The 19,955-nt window shown below is 56.9% G+C and overlaps 2 protein-coding genes across 4 annotated transcripts in view; one reads left to right on the forward strand and one right to left on the reverse strand.

Moving 5' to 3' along the window:
• BOK (BCL2 family apoptosis regulator BOK) overlaps positions 1–465 on the reverse strand; it is a 13,983-nt gene extending 13,518 nt beyond the window's left edge. For all 3 annotated transcript variants that reach the window (XR_009564488.1, XR_011377563.1, XM_030850280.3), the window contains exon 1: positions 192–465. The gene's annotated coding sequence lies outside the window, so the exon portion shown is untranslated. The remainder of the gene's footprint in view (positions 1–191) is intronic.
• The window catches only part of LOC115849242 (uncharacterized), a 20,364-nt gene extending 409 nt beyond the window's left edge, over positions 1–19,955 (forward strand). Inside the window, exons 2-3 of the mRNA XM_030850283.2 lie at positions 10,209–10,400; positions 15,392–19,955. Of these exons, the coding sequence (XP_030706143.1) occupies positions 15,437–16,120 (684 nt within the window). The 5' untranslated portion in view covers positions 10,209–10,400; positions 15,392–15,436 and the 3' untranslated portion in view covers positions 16,121–19,955. The remainder of the gene's footprint in view (positions 1–10,208; positions 10,401–15,391) is intronic.

Here is a 19,955-nt window from a genome sequence, read left to right on the forward strand (position 1 = left end):
CCGCGCTCGAAGACGAGTGCGCGGGCGGCGCAGGCGTGGGCGGGGGGCATGGCCCGACCTGCTCCCAACCGGCGGCAGCCGGGACCCCGGCCCGGCCCAGCGTCCGGGGCCACCACCCACCTCCGCGCCTCGCCGTCCTCGGTGTTTGTCCCCGGCCTCCCCGTTCCCATGGCGCGACCCGCCCTGCTCACCTCTCCCGCCGCATGTCTCGGGCGCGGGGGCTGGGGAGGAGCGCTGGCCTCAGTATCTGCTGGCCGCCGTCTCCGCAGATCTGGATCCTTCCATTCAAACTGGCGAGGACGCGCGCCCCGCCCCGGCGCCCGCCCTGTCCACGCCTGAGCCGGGCTGGAGCGCTGAGGGCGCGGGGTCTCGGGCCCTACGGGGGCTCCGGCGGCGGCGTCGGGGGCGAGGCGAGTGCGGGCAGCACAGCGCAACTTTCCTCCGGGCGATAGGCGAGGCTTGGGGCTTTGCCTTCTAAGGGAAAGGCAACCCCGGGGCGGAGCCACGGCCAGAGCTTCCCCGCCGCCTCACCGCTTAAGGAGGACCGAGCGAGTTCCCGGTATGCGCTCAAGGAGGGCCACGGGGCAGGAGCTGTCCCCCACTGTCCCAGTGATTAGGACCTGGCTCTGGCACCAGCCGCCTGGATTCACAGCCGGCTTCATTATCGTATTGATTTCTAGAGGTTCTTTATATATTCTGGATGCTCTGTCCCTGGTCTTACACATGGCTTGGTATTGGAGGTGGGTACTTGGATTTGCATTGTATGGAAGGTATTGCAAATACCTTCTGCCATTCTGTGGTTTGCTGTTGCTTATATTGAACAGGAATTTTCTCAGTGACGTCCAATTTATCAATCTTTTCTCATGTTTAGTGCTTTTTTATTAGGATATTCTCCCGTGTTTTCTTTTAGAAGCTTAATTGTTTTAGCATTCACATTTAGATCTATGGTGGATCACAAATTAATTCCTGTGAATATTGTGGTAGGGGGTCAGAGCTCATTTTTTCTATATGGATATCCTGTAGACCATCATCAGTTATTGAAAGGGCCCTCATCTTTCCACTGAATTGGAGAAGAGTCCCCATTATACACCAAGTGACTGTGTATGTGAGGATCTGTTCTGGACTCTTTTCTATCCCACTGGTCTATTTCTCTATCCTTTTTTTTTTTTTTTTTTGGCATGTGGGATCTTAGTTCCGTGACCAGGGATCGAGCCCACGGCCCCTGCCTAGGAGGCACAGAGTCTTAACCACTGGACCACTAGGGAAGTCCCTATTTCACTATCCTTGAGTCAACGTCTCAACAGGATGAACCCACTTGCCTTAATTCACATCATACAACACTTCACCCAATAGCTGTTGAATACATGTTCTTTCCGTATGCACATAGGATGTTAAACAAAATAGACCATATCCTGGGCCATGAAGTCTCAACAAATTTCAAAGGATTGAAATCATACAAGTGTGTCCTCTATGAATTAAACTAAAACTCAAAAACAGGAAAACTATCAGAAAGCCTCCAAGTACTTGGAAATTAAATATCACACTTCTAAATAATCAGTGGGTCAAATAATAATCACGAGGGAAGTCGTAAAATATTTTGAAGTGAACTACAGTGAAAACATGACATATCAAATGCTGTGGGATATAGGTAAAGCAGTGCTTCAAGGAAAATTTATAGCTTTAGAAGAAAGGTTAAAATTAATGCTCTAAGCTCCAATTCAAGAAGCTAGAAAAAGAACAACAAGTTAAATCTAAAGATGAGAGGAAATAAAAATAAAAGCAGAAATTAATGAAACAAAGCAAAAATCAGGGAAACTCAACCAAGCCAAAAGAGATTAATAGAATGGATAATCCCCTGGAAATAATGGGTAAAAAAAGAAAACACAAATTCCAATGTCAGGAATGAAAAGAGGACATCACCACAGATACTACAAACATTAAAAAGCTAATAAGAGTATATTATGAACAACTTTATGACAGTAATTTGAAATTTAAATGAAACAATTTACCCAAACTGACGCTAGAAGCAATAGAAAATCTGGATAATCCTATAACAATTAAATAAATTTAATTCATAATTTAAAATCTTCCCACAAAGAAAATTCTAGGTTCAGATGTTTTCCTTGAGGAATTCCTCTAAACAGTTGAAGAAATATCACTGACCTCACACAAACCTGCACAGAGAATAGAAAATGAGGGAACATTTCCCGTCTCATTTTGGGAGGCCAACACACCATTGATGCTGACACCTATCAGGAACCTGTTGGGCCTCTGCCTTGGCTTCCCCGTCTGTAGAATAGAGAAAATAGTAATACCTACATTTTGTGGACCAAATTAGTCAATCCATGTATAAAAGTGCTTGTCATATAGTAATTGCTCAGGAATTGGAGCTGTTTTTTCAGAAAAGCTTTCAAGTGTGAGTGCTCATTTTATTGCACTCTTTAACGCACAGTCTGGAGCAGGACAGGGTCTGCCTCTGGCATCTCTGAAGAGCACTAAGGTTTGGGATTCCCTGTATTTTATAGGTGGAAATATGGAAGCTCAGGATGGGAAAGGGATTGCTGAAGGAGTCAGTGCAGGACTGGGCACAGGCAGATTGGGACAACCCCCCAGCCCTGCCCCAGGCCCATGGAATGTATCTCCGGCAGGGGAAGAACCTATGCCCACTCCCCCGCCCCGCAGTGGCCTCAGGCAGCTTCCCACCCTGCCCACAGCCTCAGTTTCCTCCTATACAAAAATAGGATCACGTTTTCTACTTCCTGTCTCCTGGGCAGCACGGATGGGTGCGGAAAGACTCGTGCGCCCTGGCACAGGAGCGATAGATGCATCTGTTTAGCGAGCTTCCTTCAGTACAGGAGCTGCCGTGCCTGGATCCAGCCATGCCTGAACCAGTGGACCTCTCCCTGGACATTTTAGACCAGCTCAAAGCCGTGCCTCAGGACACTCACTGCAGGATACTGAGGACCCTGAGGGACTGGAAGCGGCCCAAGTGTTTATCAAAAGGGGAGATTAAGCCCATCTGGAGTATCCAGACCACGGACCCTGAGCCAGACCTTAGAGAGCCCGGGTCAGGCTAGAATCAGTTGAGACCTTCCTGTCCCTTGAGGACTGGAGGAGGCTGACCTGATCAGCCCAGTCCCAGCCCCCAAGCCCCCAAGTGTGCATAGACTTTCCTACAGTTGCCATTGGCACTGAGTTTCCGCCTCTGCAGATTTCCTGCTCTCCGCTCTTGCCTTTTGTCCGATCCCTCTGTCTGCCCTGCAATTGACCCAGTGGGTCCCTGGTTGCCGAGAAGCCTTCTGAGTGCCGACACCGGCCCAAACTGGCTTGAGCACAGGGAGCCTTGTTGATTTATGGGACTAAATTGTCCTGGGAGACGCCTACTGGTTTCAGGCATGGCTGGATCCAGGGGTCTCTCTTTCTATCTGTGAGTCTGTCTGCTCCTTCGTGACAGCTCTGCTCTCAGGCAGGCTGTCCCTGAGTGATGGCAGAAGACGCCACAGCTCCCTGTCTACACCGCACAAGTTCAGTCTTTCCCAGTGGGAAAAAAAGCCAGTCTTCCCAGGGAGTTCCTGGGGATGACCTGGGGCCAGCAGCTTCTGTCCCGTGCCTATCTCTGAACCAGCTGTGGCTGGAGATGGGAAGGTGCCAGCCTTTCGGGCCCAGTCACATTTGTGGCTCTGGACAGGGTGCCGGGGCCTATCGGTGCCACTGAACAACCTGGAGGAGGGTCCTGGCTTTCCATAAAAACCTGCTCAAGTCTGCTGTGTGGGCCACAATTTGGGGAGCAGAGGGCTCCATAACCCAGTGACACCAGTGTAAGAAAGTGAGTGGCAACATTCACCTCGACGTGGACAGGGGTCCTGCCTGGTCTGCATATGGCCACGCAGAGGGACAGGCACAGGAGAGTGTTGTCCCCGCCTCCAAAGCAAATGCCCAGGCCCCCGGAACGCTGTCCACAGCCTCCTTCAGAGCCCATGTGGGCCTCTTGCCGAGCCTGGCCCTGGAGGGGACTGAGTGGCCGGGTGTGGACGTGTAGGGCTCACGTGCGGGCTCTGGCGTGCAGGGCCAGCTGTGGACTCAGCAAGGGTCTTGGCAGGAGGCTGGCCTCCCGGTGGGTCTGGGCCTTGCACCTGGTAGGCGCTGGCCTGCATGGTCTATTGAGTGGCTCCTGGGCTCCTCCTGTGTCCAAGGATCCCCGGGCCCGCGGGGCCGGCCTCACCACAGCCTCTTCGCTCTCCTCTCACAACGTATCCCGAGAGCCACTTCTGCCTCCTTGCTGCTAGTGCCCCAGTCCAGGCCACTGCCGCCCACCCCCTCTCCAGTCCGCCCTGTGCACGGGGACAGTGTCCTTTCAAAACCAACCAGATTCGTCAGCGCAAGGCCAGGGCCTCTCCCCTCTCTGCCTGCTCGGGGGTTTCAGCTGAACAAACACACTTGTGCCGCAGGGCCTTTGCATGGGCTGTTCCTTCCTTCCTAGATTGTTACAGCTCTGCTCATGTGTCACTTCCTCAGAGAGGCCCCCTCCTGCGCCTGCCTCTCCCTTTGCCCCGGCTAAAATCTTCCCACCCCACTGTGCACAGCAGATCCCTGCAGGGGTAGCTGAAGACAAGGTGGTCTGGGAGGATGTGGCACCCTAGGGGTGTGACACACTCTGCCCCTCACGCACCCCCAGTCTGCCCTCCCGGGAGTCCAAACCATCCCTGACAGTAGTTGTTCACAACACTACATATAGTGTTGTGTTGTGTGTGTTCTGCTTCCCTCTGGGCAGCCGTCCACCTAGGCCGCCCAGGTGGCCTCCTTCTCAGGCTACCCCCCGGGCCCCCAGGCGGGTGCCTGTGCTGAGCACACGTGTGGACAGAACCGAGAGCGGGGCCGGCTGTGACTACGGCCCCTACTCCTTCCAGTGGGTCCCCAAATCATCTGCTTTGGGGGGGGAGTTTATTCTAAACCCTGAGCCCTCCTGGCCCCTTTCCTCTTGAGGGCTGCGGTGTCCGCCTGGCCATCAGCGATTACAGTAGCGATGGGACACCTCTGGCTACAAGGAACAGAAAGCCAGCCCTCAGACAGGCCAGGGACTTATGCTCTCAGCTCCTGGAAGGAGGAAGAGACAGAGGGGCAGCGGGCCTTCCCAGGCACCAGCCTCTCTGCAGGGGGTTCCACGTGCCACCTCAGTGGAAGCGGAGACGGAGGCTCCTGGCCCAAAATGTAGAGTGTCGTTGAACCCTGGAGACGTTTAAGGAATCCCAGAAGCGGGAGCTAATGAAGTACTCAAGAGGCCGTCAGTCGTAACCCTCAGGGTCGGCCCAGGCCTCGGGTGAGGTCACCGCCGGCTGCAGATCAGAGCGCCCCAGGGGCGGGAGCCTCAGGGGTGACACGCAGGGTCACAGTGGGCTGCCTCCCGGGGGTCTCCCCTCGGGCTTCTCTGGCCCCCACCCCACCCCAGGGACTAAAAGGCGGGAGCTGCACCCCAACTCCCATTGAGGAGGGGTCCCACCGGTGCCACTGAGGGGCAGGTAACCCTCCCCACCCCCCCCAGCACAGTTGGGTGGGCGGATGCTGGGGGACGGGCCCCTGGGGTGGGGCTCTGCTCTGAAAGGCCGCCTGGGTGGGCGTCCGTTCCCTGCTCTTCCAGTGACCCGGCCATCCGACCGTGACCAGAGGTGTCCAGACGGGACCTGGGGTACAGAGGCAGCACCTCCAAGCTTGGGAGGCTGACAGCCGCATTTGCCCAGAGCTCTCCCGGGGCCAGCCCCTCCCCGTTTATTTTTCGCCAGAAGCTCATTCTTCACGGGGAATCAGAGCCCAGGCCAGAAGGGTTTTGTATAAACTTGGATAAGAGCAAGATAAACAACCTGGGAGCCCGCACAACAGAGGGCAGCGCGGCCAGGGGAGGGGTCCACGTGCCCGGCTTTGAGCCCAGCCCCCCGTGTCCAGTGGGGGCTGGAAGGGTGGGCTCCAGGCTGGTGTGGCCTCGTGTCCTGGGTCACATGGAACAGCCACGTCGCACCTGCCACCATCGCCAGCCCCTCTGGCAGCACCCTGGGTGCTACAAGTTATAAAATGAAGTCTTGCCTGCCTGAGGGGTGAACAGGGCAGTCGCGTTGTTTAATGCACTCGTAGGGCCCCAGGAGCCGAGGGGGCCAAGTACCTTCCTGGCGGTCTGTCAGCGTCTGAGCCTCATGACTCGTCCTGGCAGAGGGTTTGCTCATTTTCTCCAGCGCGACTTCTTTTTCTCATTGGTTTGTCTGTGTTCTTTGTATTCTGGGTATTAATCTTTTGCCTGCAAAAGTTTCCCCCAGGCTGTCACCAAGCGCGTTTCTTTGCTGGTTCAGAACTGGCAGGTCTGAGCGTCCCGCCCTGAGCTCCTAAGCCGGCCGCCCAGGCTTTGTTCCTGACCTCCTGGTGTGCTTTTTAAAATCCATTTCTGTGAATGTGGAAAAGACTTTCTTTTTCTTCCCCAGGTTGGGCTGGCGGTTGGTGCAGCATCTCCTGCCGGAGAGGCCTGTGATGTTCCCAGAACTTTAAACACTAAGCTGAAGCGGGTCTGAGTGTGTGTGTCCCAGACCTACCCCAGCTTCTATCCCTCCACGCTTCCTATTACTTCATCATATGTGTTGACGCCTGGTACAGTCATTTCCACCTGTATGCATTTGTTGTGCATTTTAACCAAAGTTATGCATGTCCGTGGTTTAAGGAATCCAGTGGTTCTTGGGGGTTTTCCAGGAAAAGCAGCTGTCTCAGGACCACCTTCCCGGCAGGCAGTTTCCAAGTCAGGGCTCATCCCAGCCCCTCCTGTGAACGCCTCTGCTTTCACTGCTGCATTCCTCAGCCAGGGCGTATCCCTGCAGGATGAGGAACTAGCAGCTCCCACAGCCCCACACTTACTTCTTGGTCCCTCTATCTTTCTTCCTTTTTTTTTTTTCCAATTTTACTGGTCTAGTTGATTTACAGTGTTGTGTTAATTTCTGCTGTACAGCGAAGTGACTCAGTTATACGTATATATATTCTTTTTCATATTCTTTTCTATTCTGGTTTATCACGAGATACTGAATACAGTTCCCTGTGCTCTACAGTAGGACCTTGTTGTTTATCCATCCTACGTATAATAGTTTGCACCTGTGAACCCCAAACTCCCCATACTTCCCTCCCCCACCCCTACCCCCTTGGCAACCACAAGTCTGTTCTCTATGTCTGTGAGTCTGTTTCTGTTTTGTAGATAAGCTCTTTTGTGTCATATTTTAGATTCCACATATAAGTGATATCATATGGTATTTGTTTTTCTGACTTACTTCACTTAGTATGATAATCTCTAGGTCCATCCATGTTGCTGCAAATGGCATTACTTCATTCTTTTGAATGGCTGAGTAATAGTCCATTTTATCTCTCTCTCTATAAATACATATGTATATATGTAAAGAAGATGTGGGACATATATACAATGGAATATATACCCGCCACATCTTCTTTCTCCATTCATCTGTCGATGGACATTTAGGTTGCTTCCATGGCTTGGCTATGCACACGGGGTGCATGTATCTTTTTGAATTATAGTTTTGTCTGAGTATATGCCCAGGAATGGAACTGCTGGATCATATGGCAACTCTATTTTTAGTTTTTTGAGGAACCTCCATACTGTTCTCCACAGTGGCTATACCAATTTACATTCCCATCAACAGTGTAGGAGGGTTCCCTTTTCTCCACACCCTCTCCAGCATTTATTATTTGTAGACTTTTCTTTTTTAATAATTTATTTATTATTTATGGCTGCATTGGGTTTTCGTTGCTGTGCGTGGGCTTTCTCTAGTTGCGACGAGCGGGGGCTACTCTTCGTTGCGGTGCGCAGGCTTCTCATTGCAGTGGCTTCTCTTGTTGCAGAGCCTGGGCTCTAGGCACGCAGGCTTCCGTAGCTGTAACTTGCGGGCTCTAGAGCGCAGGCTCAGTAGTTGTGGCGGACGGGCTTAGTTGCTCCGCGGCATGTGGGACTTTCCCGGACCAGGGCTCGAACCCGTGTCCCCTGCACTGGCAGGCGGATTCTTAACCACTGCGTCACCAGGGAAGTCCCTATTTGTAGACTTTTTAATGATGGCCATTCTGACCCGTGTGAGGTGATACCTCATTGTAGTTTTGATTTGCATTTCTCTAATAATTAGCAATGTTGAGTGTCTTTTCATGTGCCTGCTGGCCATCTGTGTGTCTTCTTTGGAGAAATGTCTATCTAGGTCTTCTGCCCATTTTTCCATTGTGTTGTTTGTTTTTTTGATGTTGAGTTGTATGAGCTGTTTGTATATTTTGGAAATTAAGCCCTTATCGGTCACATCATTTGCAAATATTTTCCCCCAGTCCATAGGTTGTCTTTTTGTTTTGTTTATGGTTTCTTTTGCTGTGCAAAAGCTTATAAGCTTGATTAGGTCCCATTTGTTTATTTTTGCTTTTATTTCTATTACCTTGGGAGACTGACCTAAGAAAACATTGGTATGATTTATGTCAGAGAATGTTTTGCTTATGTTCTCTTCTAGGAGTTTTATGGTGTTCTCTCTTATATCTGTCTTTAAGTTATTTTGAGTTTATTTTTGTGTATGGTATGAGGGAGTGCTCTAACTTCACTGATTTACACGCAGCTGTCCAGCTTTCCCAGCACCACTTGCTGAAGAGACTTTCTTTTCCCCATTGTATAATCTTGCCTCTTTTGTCAAAGATTAATTGTCCATAGGCGTGTGGGCTTATTTCTGGTTGGCCTCTCTGTCTTTCTTTTTAAAATTTCCGGGTCCTTCATCTCAATGGATTGGTGGAGGGTTCTCCTCTCTGTAAAGGTTTGAAGCCATGTTCACAGTTCTAATTTTCTAGGGGGATCCTTCCGCGCACACCCTGAAGTTCGCCACAGGTGCGTCCAATCATCCAGGGTTACCTACATTCAGATGCGCTCCCCAGATAAAGACCCCCGGCATCCCTGGGCCCTGACCCCACAGCCCCTCCACTCCGCAGGGACTCCATCAGGACCACGAACGACGCTGTGGGCTGGTCTTACCCTGTCCTCTTAAAGACATACGCGAGACAGGTCGAACACACGTGCCGTCGTGCTCTTTAATCTTCGAGGCTGAGGACGACAGGCCCCACCTCCCTCTCTCATTGGTGGAGGACCGAGTCCCCGCCCACCTCGGTGATCTCATCACCATCCGCCTTGGCCGCAGCTGGAAGTACCGTTCGCCGCCGAGATGCCCTTCCTGCCTGGAGGTACCTTACGGCCCTGCAAATGCTTATCAGTCGCTTTAACAGATGCATCCGCCAGCCATCGTCACCTCTCCTCCGTCTTCCTGCCCCATCTGCACGGTCCCCGCCGCCCGCCCCGGGTTAGGAGAGCGCCTCCGTTCTGCCTATGGCCTGTTGGATTCTGATGCCTCCTTACTCCGTGACGGTTGCCTTAACAGTACCCTGGTCTCTGTTTTTTGGGCACAATATCTTATCTCTCTGGGGATTGTGATTTCAAAGGGCATTTTGGTGGCGGCATCCCCAGACTGCCTGCTTTGTCCCCGTTTTTCCAGCACTTCTATATGATTTGGTCCTTCCCTTTGGGGGCGGGGGGGGTGCGTGGAATTCCTTGGCTGTCCTTCCACGTGGACAAGAAGGACCAGCAGCGCCTTGTGGGATCCGAGCAGCGCCTGGTGACTGGCCGGCCTCTTTCTTGGGGTCCCCGAAAGGAGGTCTTCTTCCCCTGAGAAGCTTGCTTGGGTCTCCTGCGTGGGTGGGGTGGAGTGCCCGTCTGGCTGGTGGCATCCCGGAGCAGAGTGCGGGAAAAGGGGCCCGACCACAGGTCGGAAGGCGGCACCTCCTTTACCCCTCCCCCAGCCCTCGCCGTCCCCCACTTTCCCAAGGTTGGGGCCTCGCGGACCCAGTTTCTCTGGTAAGGAGGGTCTGAGCTCATTTTGTCCCGGGGCCTGGCGGTGGGAGGTAGGGAAGGTCAGACCCCTCACAGCCACCTGTGCCCCACTGCTCATCACTGACCCCTTCTGCAGGGACTGGGTTTTTCACTGTCACAATATTCACATCTGGGGGGTGGGGGGATGGGTGCACTCCTGTCCCTGGACAACTGGCCAGGCCACCTGACCTGCCTCGGCCAGTGGTTCGTGAGCAGTCATGAGGGCCACAGCCAAGCAAAAGCTTAAAGGTCAGGGTGTGTCTCTGCCTCCTTGCTTTTCCCTTTGCTGCAGGATGGCCAGAGAGGACTGTCTTCCCACCGGGCACCTGGAGGAGGACAGCATGTGAGTGGAGCCTTGGGGAACCTGGCAGGGGGGACACGGTGCCTGTGTGAGAAAGGAACCTCAGCTGCCGACAGCCACCGTGGTTGCCGGGCTGTTTGTACCAAGCGCGGCCGGGCCGGGCTGACAGCTGCCCTCACTGAGGTGGGTACCAGCCTCACCTTCCCATTAGAATCTCTCACCCACTGCTGTCTCCTCTCCAGTTTCCTTTGCTCCTGTGGGTTCTCCTCTGGTTAAAAGCCCTCCGTGGTCATTCCGGAGGGGCTTGCCGAGGGGGACGTGGCTGCAGTGACCCTGTGCCTGTTTCCCAGCCAACACTCGTGCAGACTTTACGGGCGCCCCTGACGCCCCTGAGCCCATGCCTCTTGGGTTCTCTCGCCCCTGTTCTCTTTCAGAGCAGCTTGTGGGAGCAAACTCCCTGAGTGCCCGTGTGTTTGAAAATGCCTTTAATTCCATTGTTGTGCTTGAAAGACTGTGGCTTGGAGTAGAATTTGAAGCGTCCCTTCACTGTCTTCATTCTCCAGGTGTACCTGTCCCCCTGATTTTTGTTCCTTTTCCCCCTCGTATCCTCCCCCACCCCTCCGTCCCTTCCTTCTCTCCATCCTTAATTTCCTGTGGCTGCTGCCACAAACCTGGTGACTGAGAACAGCAGACACCTGTTGTCTTCCAGTTCTGGAGGCTGGAAGTCAGAAGATCCAGGAGTGGCAGGGCTGTGTCCCCTGCAGTCTCCGGGCGAGGGTCTGTCCAAGGCTCTCCCCCTCTGCTGCCAGCCGCTCGGCCTGGAGCTGCGTCACTGCCCTGTCTGCCCATCTCGTCACGTGGCCCCTCCGTGTCTCCCTCTTCTTTTTTTTTTTTTTTTTGGCTGCACCACACAACCTGCGGGATCTTTGTTACCTGACCAGGGATCGAACCCGTGCCCCCTGCAGTGGAAGCGCAGAGTCTTAACCACTGGACCACCAAGGAAGTCTCTCCGTCTTCTTATGAGGACATGAGTCACTGGACTTAGGATGTCAGTGTGACCTCATCCTCACTTGATCACATCTGCAAAGTCTCCATTTCCAAATAAAGTCACATTCACATGTATCGGGGGTTAGGCCTGAAACATATTTGGTGGGGGGACACCATCAAATCCACAGCACCCCTCTCCATTTTGAAGATTTGTCTTTATCTTTAGAGTTCTGACATTTTACTATTATGTGTCAGGTCAAGATTTTCTAACCTGAAAACCACATTCCTCTTCAGTTTCGGGGAAACTTTCCCCAGCGTGTGTGTGTGTGTGTGTGTGTGTGTGTGTGTGTGTGTGTGTGTGCGCGCGTGTGTGTGCGTGTGTGTGTGTGCGCGCGCGCGGAGTGCCTTCCCTCCCCCTCCCTCCCCTCTGGTCTCCTCCTGGAACTCCTGCTAGAGGGACAGTAGGCCTGGGGCATCTCTCCTCCACGTCTCGTGACTGTGTTTTTCTGGGCTCTACATTCTCGAGGGATTCCTCGGCTCAGCACATGAATCTATTTACTGCAGGGACACGATTCCTTCCGCAGACGCTGCCCTCTCTGGCCTCCCTGCATCCCAGAGTCTTCTCCGGCTGCTCCGTCAACTGTGTTTCCCAGGCTTGGGGGTGGGGGTGGGGTTCTTTCTTCAATCGAGCTGCTGTTTCCCGCCCGTCCTGGCCTGCTTCCAGTGCCCCGTGTGCTGACTGAGTAACAAGCCCAGAGACGTTCCCGTCCAGATCCCTGAGATACGCTATTTCACACGGCCGCTGGGGCTGTGGGATTAAACTCAGGGTCTTGAGAAGCGAGAGCTCTCTGGATGGTCCAGGTAGGCCCAGGGCCATCGCACCGGTCCTATAACAGGGAGGTGGGAGGGTTGGCCCGTAGGGGAGACGGATGTGTCACAGGGTCCAAGAGAAGCTGGGTCGGAGACAGGCTGCGTTGCTGGCTTTGCAGGTGGAGGAGGGGCCACGAGGCAAGGGATGCTGGCGGCTTCTAGGAGCAGATTCTCCCCCGAGGCTGCAGAAGGAATGTCTCTGCTGACACTTTTAAGCCCCCAGGCCTCCTTTGGACTTCTGCCCTCCAGGCTGTTGGATGAGGGCGTGTTGTCTTGGTCTCGCTCAGTTTGCAGTGATTTGCAGCCCAAGGACATGGGCTTAGGGACCTGTTCTGCTGCCCCTCTGCCCCTGTAACCTAGTCATAAAACTAATACGTGTTCATCCGATAAATTCTGGGAAGTACAGAAAAAGTATTAAAATTTTGCGTGGAAGATTCATACTCTGGCTCACGGGCAACCATTGTAATGGTTGGATGCACTTCTCGCCATCCACAGGAGAGATGGGGGAGGGGACTCAGGGATGGAGGGAGCTGGGCGGGAATATGAGCCATTTCTGTTTCTCCCACTTGTGTCTTAGGTTCCGAGCGCTCGAGCGTCAGGACTTTCTAAGCAGCATTTTGGTGTCTGTACCACCTTCCACTCGATGGGCGTTTCATTCCGTTATTTATGTCACCGGGTTTTGAAGTTTGCATTTTTTCACTATTGGCCTAAATCGTGTGTCTCTGATCATTTTCCTGGCCTCAGTGCCCGGGAGCGGAGTTGCGAGGCCAGTGGGAAGGGGAGTTTTAAAAGCTTCGCATCTGGAGCGAGTTGTGGAGACAGTGTTGTCCCCCGGGGCCCAGCGCCAGGACCCGAGCCAGAAAAGGGCTGAGGAGGTGGCGCTTCGTCGGTGGGCACGGGGCACAGTGGGCATTTGGGCTGGAGCCCGATGCCACCCTTCTCTGCCCAGAGAGATGGCGCAGGCAGCGTCTGGGGGGCTGGAGGCACCTGGAGGCGCCCAGCTTCACCAAGTGTCTCCCAAACACCTCTCAGTGCTGGAACGCAGGGATTGGCCCGTGAGGCTAGAGAAGGTGGCCCAGGCCCCGGGGGGACACCTGTGTGGACGGCCTCGGGGGTGTGGCTGTCAGGGCTGCTTGCCCCTTGGCTACCCTGGGCCCCAAGTCCCAGCGGGCCTGCAAGTGGCCTGCTCACTGGGGTGCGTGGGAGAGACCTCAGCCGCACACTCGGCAATTACCGCGTGCCCCCGATGGACGTGTCAGACGTGGCGCCCACGCTGGGCAGAGAGGAGCCTGGCTCGGGCCCATCCCAGCGGCCATCTCCAGGGCTGTCACACCGTGCCCCACCCGCCCCCGGCCGTCCCCCATCTTGTGGCTCAGGGTTCATGGAGGGCCGCTTTGGGCCCTGGAGAAGGGTGGTGGGCACCCAGCACAGGCCGGCTGACCCTTGGCCAAGGTGGACACTCCCCCGGTTGCACGGCTCCTGGGAGAGGCCAGCGGAGGCTGGTGGGGGAGGGACGGCCTGCCCTGGGGGCCACCCCCGCCTCAGAGCTGGGACCCGAGGCTGCTGTGAGCGCCGCGGCCCTGAGGACGGGCAGCAGCTGGCAGTGGGCACAGGGCACAGCCCTGAGCTGCCAGAGCCTCCGGAGCAGCCCTGGGCTGTGAGGCCAGACCCAGTTCAAGCTCCGGAGAGAACCTGGGGCTCTGCATCCCAGAGTCTGCGGGTCAGGGGCGGGCATCCACTGATGCTTGGGGGAGGGGGCCCCGGAGGCAGGCAGGGGGCAACTCTGATGCCCCCACCTCCCCCGGGGTTGAGGGAGGGCAGGGCCCTGGGGTTCCTGTCGCTGTTTGGGGCGGGAGCAACCAGCCACATCCCTCACTTTTGAAGTTTCCACAGTTGGGAGGATTCAGTGAATGGGGTGGGGAGGGGGAGGAGGGCCCCACCCCCGCTCCTCGCTGCCCAGCTCCAGGGGCAGCACGGGATGCAGGGCCCACACCCCTTTGCAGAGCTGGCGACCCCAGGGCACCCCGCCTGCCCCCAAGCCTGGCCTTGAGCCAGCAGCCGGCTTCACACCCCCTTCACCGAGGCCCTAAATCGTAGGTGGTTTTCCTCTCATCTGTGATAAACGATTAACCACAGGTGTGGACCTGCCAGCCAGGTGCCAGCAGGAGGGGTTGGGGGCAGAAGCCGTGACCCCTGCGGTGCCCAGAGGCTGTCGACTGAGGGATGTGACAGGGCTCATCTGCCCAGGGGCCGCCGGGAGCCCCCCAACCTGTAGCCCACGTGGGACAGAAAGCACCCAGGTCCTCGGCCACCCCAGGCGACGGGGACAGGCAGCGAAAGGGCTGGACGATTACTGGGCCCTTTTCCTGCTCTTGGGACATTTATTTTTCCCGACAGGATTTCTTTTTCTTCCGTCTTCCCCCCCTTCCTGAGGCCTGGAGGCCTCCTTTATGCACAAATATGTTATTTTGAAGCACTCTGCATTGTTCTGAGATTTCAAAGTCACGGCCAGAAGCCAGAGACAACATATTTTTCTGGCTATAACAGTAACAGTAAATCCTGGTCACTAAAGTATGCTTGGAAAATAAGAAAGCACGCGGAGAGAAAAAATTTGCCTCTGTGTTGCTGTGTAGAGAGCAGGACTGAGTACTTCGGTCGCTTTCTCTTCAGTTTAAAGTAACATACACACTTGTCCAAAACTAGCGCATGGCTCTGAAACCTGGTCTTGCATTTAATGCTCTATCCTGTGTGCCCCGGCGTCCCTTCACATTCCTGGTGGCCGTGGGGCATCCCGTCCATAACCAGAGGCTCCTACCCGCCCCTCCAGCAGCCTGTCCTCACCCACAAGGCATGCCTGCCTGGGAGACCCCTACCCTTCGCAGACACTCCCCCCGGCTTTGGGAGTGGGGGGCTGCATTGCACGTGGCAAGTCCGAGGTCTGCCTGGGGTTTGGACTTGAACCTGACGGAGGGACGGGGTACTTCAGCTCAGAAGAGAAAGCCGGTGCCCTCTGACCTTCCCAGTCCCAGGGACCCCCAGGGTGCATGTGGTTTAGGGACCATTCGCACTCAGCTGGGGGTCCACTCACGGTCCCCATTGGACAGAGGGGAAGCTGAGGCTCAGAGAGGGCGCGTGTGGACAGCAGGGGTCAAAGTCTGCGGGTCAGGCAGAGAGACCCCAGGGGCCCGAGGCGCCAGCAGGGTGCTGGCTGGCGGGGGGGGACCCGGCAGGTCCTCTGCCCTGAAGTGCTCACCGCCTGGGTTCCGCGCCGCACCCGAGCCCAGGGGCCGCTTGACCCCGTCCTCCCTGTTCCCCAGGACACCCTGAGATGGGACAGCCCTGGGAGCCCCGTGACACCTGCCATGTCTTTGGAAGAGGGGCCGTTACGCCCAAGGAGAGGCGGCCAGGCAGGCCCCACCTACCACCCACCCAGCACGGCCTCAGCACCCTTGCCACCCACTCTCCACGAGGGCACCGCTGCCAGCTTCAGCCCACGGGGCCTGGCGATTTCCCTCAGCGACCCACTCCCAGGGGCAGGCAGCTCCAGCCCCACCTACGCCTGCCACCCACCGTACCTGCGCGGAATGTGCTCCTCCGACACCCCTGACGTGAGTCAGTTCGACACCAGTGTGGCTGCAAGAGGGCGCACCGTGGAGCAGAGGCCTGGGTGCCTCACCCCAGCGCCAGGCCCCGGACCCGGGGTCCCGGCACAGTCTGACACCAGCACCAGGGCCACCTTGCGACTGGGATCCTCAGGCCGTGGGGAGCTCGGTCAGGCCAGGAAAGGGTGGCAGGGACAGAAAGCACTGTTCCTCACTGGGACCCTGGGCCCGGCATCGCAAAGGAGAACCCAAGCTCTGGTGGCAGAAAAGCCCCCTCCAAGCGTCCGCCCCCCGCGGGAGCCCCGGCCTGATGAGCATGGCCTCGAGTGGAAGCCTGGGTGGTATCCTTCTGTGCAGTTCAGGAAGGCCCACCGGCAACCTTCCCCCCCCGCCCGTGCACCTGCCCCCGCACTGAGCCGGCTCCGTCCTGTGCAGCCACCCTGAGCCCTGCCTGGCCTGCCGCCCGTGTCCTCCGACCCCAGCACCTGGGCCAGGCAAGGGCCAGCCGCCAACACTCCAGCTGCCCGTGTCCTTCTGTTGCAGGAAGGGGGACCCCTTCCAGGGCCGGGGATGGCTCTTGTCTAACGCTTGGAAATGAAATGTCCGAGGAGACAGACGTGCTGACACAGCAAGAGACGTTATTGGGAAGGGGCGCCCGGGGGGAGAGCAGCAGGGTGAGGGGACCCAGGAGGACTGCTCTCCACGTGGCTCGTGGTCTCGGGTTTTACGGTGATGGGGTTAGTTTCCAGGTTGCCTCTGGTCGGTCATCTTGCTTGGCCCATAGTCTGACTCAGGGTCCTTCCTGGTGGCGCGCGCATCTCTCAGGATGGACTCCAGTGAGAAGGACTCTGGGAGGTCGGGTGTCTCCCTCTTCCAGCCCCTCCCGAATCCTCCCGGGGAGTTTTGGCGGTAGCGGCAGCACCGTGTCCCTTATGGGGACCTCCTGTTGTGAGAGAACTCAGGCAAGCGGCCTGGTCAGCGGTTCCCTACCGCTGCCTCATCGGGCGTGCAGCCTCTAGGTGGCAGCCCTGCCGAGCCCTTGGAAGGCAGGGGGAGACTTCCTGGCTCACAGCATCTTCCCTGCGGTGGGGTTTCCCTCAGGCTCAGCCCCTCCCTGCAGGAGGCTCAGCTGCGCCTCCCCCCTCCAAACCTGCTGCCCACCGTTCGCTGGATCTACTTTCCTTTTCCTTTGCTTTTGTGTTTCTAGCATATTCCTCTAGAACATTATGGACCGAGTGGTGTCCCCCCCAGATTCATATGTTGAACCCCAATGTGGTGGTGTTAGGAGATGGGCCTTTGGAGGGTAATTCGGGTTAGATGAGGTCCCCACGATGGCATTATCACCCTTCCAAGAGACACCAGAGGGCTCCAGCTCTCTGTCTGTCTGTCCGTCACGTGAGGACATGGCAAAAAGGTAGCCGCCCGCCTGTAAGCCGAGAAGAGGGTTCTCCCAGGAAACAACCCTGCTGGCCTTGGCCTTGACTCGGACCCCCAGCCTCCAGATGTGAGAAATAGATGTCTGTCCTCTAAGCCTCCGGGGCTGTGGGTCTCTCCTGGCAGTCGGAGCGGACTGGTGTGAGTCTGGTGCCCAGATGTCGTCTTGACTCCTTGTTTCTGCCTCTGCCACACGCTTCCGTCACCCAAGCGAGCTGTGCGCCCCCTTCCAGGCGGCTGAACTCCTACCGCCCAGGAGGGGCCAGCTGGGCTCTGAGCTGTAGGTCTGCCCCCTCCCGTGGTGCAATCACCACCACCACCCCCCCCCGTGCCCGTGCCCGGGGTGACATCACTGACGTGCAGCACAGCCCTGGAGGGCTGCCCTGTGCTGATGCGCTCAGGCACAGACGGAAAAGTGGAGCAAAATGGTTAGGAAGAGCTGCGTTTCTAACATAACTCATTCTAAGTATTTATAATTAATTTTTTGCTAATGACGGTAACACCCCGCTCACAAAATTCCTGAAAATTTAAGGGCAGGCTCTTGGGAGCCGCTTGGTGTTTCTGTTTCCGGCGGATGCTGAATCCCCAGCCCCCCTCCGTCACCATCGCCCAAGCTCTAGCCCTGGGAGTCTTCCAGCACCTTCCCAGCCTCCCTTGGCGCAGTGGCTCCCAGTGTCGCGGGGTGGGGGTGGGGGGTCCCAGCTGGGGGCACAGGTATCCGCAGGGCCCTCTGGCCCCAGCGGCCTCGCCCTGTTGTGCCCCGGCAGCTTTCCTGGGTGAAAACAAGCACAGGCTGCTCTCCTGCTCTTCCGGGGTCCCGGGGGCGGCCTGGCTCTGGGCTCTCCCGCAGCTGTTCCTGGGCCAGGCTTCTCCGAGCCAGTTTCCCAGCACTGATGACTCGGCTTCGGGATCAGTGTTCCCACCGTGGCCACCTCCCGAGCAGAGGGAGGGAGGTGGGGAAGCTCGGCCTTTCCTGCCCCGAGGTGGTGGCCCTCCAGGGGGGAAGAGCACAGGGCTGGGATACGGAAAGTCCAGGCTGACACAGTTGACCGGCCAGAGGTGACTTGAGACCACTCTCTGGGGGGAGGGCATGGTGACCCAGGGTCCAGCCAGGGCTGCCCCCAGGCCACAGCAGCACCTGGTGGTGGGAGAGCTGCCGGCTCTCCCGGGTCCCTGCCTGGGGTCCCCTGTCCGGGAGACACCGACTCAGGCCCCTCGGGCTCCCGATGCCTCCCCCTGGGCCCTGCATCTCAGCTTCCCCTGCAGACCCCAGCAGCGAGTGCCCACCGGTTCCTCCCAGCCCCACCCAGGCAGCAAACCCAAGGGTGCAGGAGCCCCGACCTCATACCCCTGTGCACTGTTGGGGGTTTCAGCCTTGTCTCTGCGGCGTGGCTCTCCTTCCCTGGGGCCCTGCCCCACCCTGCCCAGGCTGGGCTGCCGGGGCACTGCCTGCTTCCAGGCCCAACACAGACATCCCAGGACTGAGACCCAGGCCACCGCTTTCAGATTCCAATCCATTTCTGGACTACAGAAATTCCTATCATATCTTCGAGTCCAGCCGTTTCTCCTCCCTCTGTATCTGTCTCTCTCTGTCTTGCCGCCTCTGTCTCTCTCCCCCAGGTGTTCAGAAATACTCCAGCGGGGGCCGCATCCTGGACCAACTGCCTGAGGACTGAAGATGCTCCAGGAGGCCCTGCCATGAACACGGGGGCTGCTGTCAGGGGAGCAGCATCAGGACAGTGAGGTGTGGGGTGGCTGCAAGGAGGGCGCGAGGGCCCTGGACTGACTGAGGGGGCAGCCCCCAGTGGGCCGGCCCCTCCCCAGTTCCCAGGCCTGCATCGCTGTGTGGATCTGCTTCCTGGGCAGAAGAGGAGGCTGGACAAAGGGGAGGAGCGCGGCCCCAGGATCAGGCCTGGCCTTCCCAGGCCGTGGGGCCCTGATCCCTGAGTCCCAGCTGGGGTTCCCTCGAAGGACAGAACCCTGTGAGCACCCCCTTCCCAGAGCATGGGGTGGTCACACCCCTGAGGTCTGGCACTGGACAAGGGCCCGTCGTGAGGCTGGTTATCCCACAGCCAAGTGCACAGGCCCAGGGAGGCCGCTGGTCCGTCCCTGAAGGTGTGGTTTTTCCCACCTGAGGTCCGCACTCGGGAGGGGCAGGGGCTGGTTCTGTTGGCCGGGTCATCTCAGGTCCTGGGCCCCCGGCCTCCCTGGCTTTGAGGCAGCCTCGCTCCCTCTGTCTCCAAACCTTCCCCTTCTCTCAGTTTCTCAGGGCCCCTCATGAGGAGGTTCCTGGGGGGCTGCACCCTCCCCCAGCCCCACTTCTGCACAGCCTCAGGGCAGTGCCACTCAGCTGTGGGCGGGGCTCACCTGGGTGGTGAGAATGGGCTGGGCACCCGCTGGGGTGTCCTCAGCCCCCTGGGCCCCAGGACTTTCCAAGGGGACATGCTCTGTCCTCCCCCTTTGGGGTGTGTGTGGTGTCTGATAAAGGTGACCTGCACCTCCTCACAAGAAGCCATCGGGCCTGGAGTCCACCTGTGAAGTCCCAGGAGGAGACAGGAGCAGGTGAGATGGGGGGGTGATCAGCAAAGTGCAGCCTGGGCCCCTCCGCAGAACAAGTGGCCAGATTTCTTCAGCACCTAAATGGCGAAGGGAAAAAGAGACAAGACGGATCATAACGTGTGGGCCTTACTGGATCTTGATTTGAACAAACTGTGTGTAGTCACACATCTGAAACCACATATATACACATGCACATATATATGAAATTTGAACACTGGCTCTACATTTGATATTAAGGAATTATTGTCAATGTAAAAAAAATTATTTGTAAAAAAAAATACAGTAA

Source organism: Globicephala melas, chromosome 7 (assembly GCF_963455315.2).
Source record: "Globicephala melas chromosome 7, mGloMel1.2, whole genome shotgun sequence".
NCBI lineage: Eukaryota > Metazoa > Chordata > Mammalia > Artiodactyla > Delphinidae > Globicephala > Globicephala melas.